General features: G+C 43.8%; 1 protein-coding gene across 1 annotated transcript; it reads right to left on the bottom strand.

Annotated features, from left to right (window-relative positions):
- Positions 1-561: 561 nt before the first annotated feature.
- Positions 562-3594, bottom strand: LOC113743814 (uncharacterized). Its single transcript, XM_027271914.2, has one exon. It carries the CDS (start codon positions 3592-3594, stop codon positions 562-564), a length of 3033 nt encoding a protein of 1010 aa, XP_027127715.2.
- Positions 3595-4060: the final 466 nt, after the last annotated feature.

Raw genomic sequence — 4060 nt, 5'->3', positions numbered from 1 at the left:
AGGCAGCTTCTCAATAAAGTCCATGGAAATGTGAGTCCAAGCCTGTGTAGGAATGGAAATTGGTTGCAGCAGGCCAGGATAAGGTACATGCTCAGATTTATTCCTTTGGCATGTGTCACAGTTTCGTATGAATGTGATCACTTCTTGTTTCATGCCTGGCCAGTAAAACAGTGACTTAATCTTCTGCCAACAACTCTTCTGTCCTGAATGCCCCCCAACTGCTGAGCCATGAAGTACTTGAAGGATCTGGGTCCTAGTGTTATTGGCACTTCCCACATATATCTTCCCTTGGTATCTCAGCACTCCATCCACCAAGTTGTAATCAGTGTGAGCAGTGGAGTCCAACAGTAGCTGAGCCATGATTGTTTGGCAGTGATCATCCTCCTCATAGCTTTTCTGCAGTTCTTCCAACCAGCCTGGCCTAACAGCAGTAATAGCTAGGCAGGATCCATTTGTATTAACTGACTCAGCTTCATGCCTCCTAGATAAGGCGTCTGCAACTTGATTTTCAGAGCCCTTCCTATACTGTATCTCATAATCCAGCCCCATTAGTTTCGTCATCTACTTATGCTGTAGAGCAGTGTGCAGTTTCTGATCCAACAAGTATTTTAGTGACTGATGGTCTGTTCTAATTACAAAGTGACTCCCCACCAAGTAATGCCTCCATTTTGTGACTGCCAGGACCAAGGCAAGAAGTTCCTTTTCATAGACTGATAGTCCTAAGTTCTTAGGTGATAGGGCCTTGCTCAAGAAGGCAATGGGGTGCCCTTCTTGCATTAGGACTGCCCCAATTCCCCCTCCACTGGCGTCTGTTTCCACCACAAATGCCTTCTTGAAGTCTGGTAAACTAAGGACTGGAGCTGAACACATTAATTCCTTCAAGTGCTCAAAAGCTGCTTGTGCCTGTATACTCCATTTGAAGTTATCCTTTCTGAGCAGTTCAGTCAAAGGTTTGCACACCTGTCCATATTGCCTTACAAACCTCCTGTAGTAGCCAGTTAGTCCCAAGAACCCCCTCAACTCCTTGACAGTTTTAGGTACAGGCCACTGCAAAATGCTGCTAACCTTGGAGTCATCCATTCTCACTCCCTGATCAGTAATGGTATGCCCCAAATAGTCTATCCTTTCCTGAGCAAATGCACATTTGGACTTCTTCACATATAACTGGTTCTCTCGCAATATGTTCATTACAATTCTCAGATGCTGGAGATGTTCCTCAATTGTGGGGCTGTACACTAAAATATCATCAAAAAAAACTAGGACAAACTTCCTGAGAGAAGGTTGGAAAACCTGGTTCATTAATGACTGAAAAGTGGCAGGAGCATTCGTGAGACCAAAAGGCATCACCAGGAATTCAAAGTGTCCACAATGGGTCTGGAAAGCTGTCTTGAAGGTGTCCTGTGGCTTAACTCTGATTTGATGGTAGACTGCTGTCAGGTCCAGTTTAGTTTTGAACACTGCTCCTGCTAACTCATCCAGAAACTCGTCTACATTGGGTATTGGAAATCTATCCTTGATAGTAAGTTCATTCAACTTCCTATAATCCACACAGAATCTCCAGGTTCCTTCTTTTTTTTTGACCAACAACACAGGAGAAGCAAAGGGGCTGTTGCTGTGCTTCACAATGCCTCTGTGTAGCATTTCAGTCACTTGTCTCTCTATCTCCTCCTTATGATAGTGAGGGTACCTGTAAGGTTTGAGCTTGAATGGCTGAGCATCTGGTTTAAGTGGTATCTCATGATCCACACTCCTGGTAGGGGGTAATGAGCTGGGAGTTTGAAATACATCTTCAAACTCCTGCAGTAGTTCCTGCACTGCCTGTGGTATGGAATCTGGTATGCTCTCCTTACTCTGATGCGAGCTCATGGCCATGCACATCTGTCTTTTGTATTCAATGAAGGTCCTCAAATCCTTTCCCCTGATCAAGTCCATGTCACACTTATCTGCTTGGCCATGCAGGTGGATCTCCCCTCCTTCATGGTGTAATGAGATTCTAAGCTGCTGGAAATCAAAGGTGATGGGACTGAAGTGTGTCATCCAGTCCACTCCCAGTATGATATCCCATCCTCCCAACTCCATGGCTTTGAGATTGAACTTGAATTGATGCTGGTTGATACTCCATTGCACCCCAGGACAGACAGCCTTGCTGGTAACACAGGTTCCATCCCCCATGACCACAGAAAAAGGTTGATCCACCCACTGATATCTGAGGTCCATCCCAATGACCAATTCACTACTGATAAAGCTGTTAGAACTTCCAGTATCCACTAAGATGAGCACCTCTTCCCCATCCAAAACTCCTGTTAATGTAATGGTTTTTCTTTTCAGTGCCTCAGACAGGGCATGCAAGGACATTTCCATCGTCTGGCCAGGATTTCCAGTTTGTTTATCCTGTTCCCCCAAAGCATCTTCAAATGCAACTTCCTTCTCTTCCTCCATGATCAAGCAGTTCATGTGGCCACTCTTACACTGATGCCCCACTCCATATTTTTCCCCACATCTGAAGCATAATCCCTTACTCCTTCTGTACTGTATTTCTTGTGCAGAAAGCCTCCTAGGGTCTTTGGTGCCCTCCTGCATACCTTCCAACTTAGAAGGTTTTTGGCTGTTGTAGAAAGGAAGTTTATATGAAACAGCCCCTGGGGCGGTAGTAGTACTTCTGGACAACCCCAGCTTGTTTTCTCCTATAGGTTTGACATTTTCCTTAGAGCTCTTATGCTGCAGTTTCAAGGAATACTCTTGCCATTGTGACAGTTCAAATGCTTCAACCAGAGTTACAGGTTTCAACATCTTAATCATAGGCTTGATCTCCTCCTTCAGTCCACTCAGAAAGCTAGATATGAAGTACTTTTCGTCCAGATTTCGATTCCTTATCATCATCAAAGCCTTTAATTCCTCGAATTTCTCCTGGTATTCTTCCACACTACCTACTTGTTGAAGTTTATTAAATTCTTCTACTATATCTCTACCAGTTCTGTCATTGAATCTGAGACACAATAATTCCCCAAATTCTTCCCAACTAAGTCTAGGTCTCTCAATTCTGACCCCTTGGAACCACCTATCAGCCTTGCCTTCTAAGTACATTTTGATTACATCAATTTTATGTTCTTCAGGAACTTGATAATTCAGGAAATATTTGTTGCATTTACGCAGCCATTCCCTAGGATTCTCCCCAGCAAACATTTGCAAATCAATTTTAGGAGGATTCGGAATGTGAAACTTACTCCAATCCTTCTTGAAGTTCCTCTGAGTCTCATACTCCACTGATAGCCTCTGATGAGCTGGTGGTGTTGGTAGAAGTGGTGATTGGTCTATCATCCTACCGCCTCCTTCGGTTGCCTTCTCCTTTCCATAGGACAGCTTAGACAGTAGGTCGTTAAATTTCTGCTCAAGGACTAGATTGAAATTCTGCTCCATTCCTGATATCAGGTTCTCCATACGCTTGTTATTCTCTTCAAGCTCCATCTTCAAGTCCTCCTTGTCCTGCTGGTGCTCGGATTTAGTCGCCTGTATGGCCTCCACTAGCTCTTGGAGCTTAGCTTCTTGTTTCCTCACCTGTTCTTCTATGGTGCGGAATCTGGTACTTTCTGCCATGATTGTGGTTCAGTTCCGAGGATTGCCTGCTCTAATACCACTTTGTCACGACCTCGAGGTTGATTTCTAGAATGATGGAAGAATTGGAGGAATGTTAATTGAGAAGAGTCAAGAATTAGGGAAATTGGGAGGTTTTGGAAGAATGAACAGAGGAAGTTGGGGAGAGAAAGAAGAAAGCAAGAATGAGGAGCAGCAAAGACTTGTGATTAATTTCTGTATCCCTCCATTACATGTGGGCCCTACTTTTATAACCAACCTAACCGACTGGCCAGACAGTTAGCAACTGAATTTAACAACCAGATGCCTTATTAATTGGAACGGCATCGTATTGCCATTACTTAAGAGAACCAAGGCTGCACCGTTTTACTAATCTACTAACTTAACTAACTATTGCTCCAATTAGTGAACTAATTGAGCCATTATTGCGTTAAGGTCCTATAGCTTGTGACCTGACACTATGGAGAAG

This window comes from Coffea arabica, chromosome 5e (assembly GCF_036785885.1).
Source record: "Coffea arabica cultivar ET-39 chromosome 5e, Coffea Arabica ET-39 HiFi, whole genome shotgun sequence".
NCBI lineage: Eukaryota > Viridiplantae > Streptophyta > Magnoliopsida > Gentianales > Rubiaceae > Coffea > Coffea arabica.
Note: the sequence above shows the minus strand (reverse complement) of the source record. Positions and strands in the feature narration are given on the sequence as shown.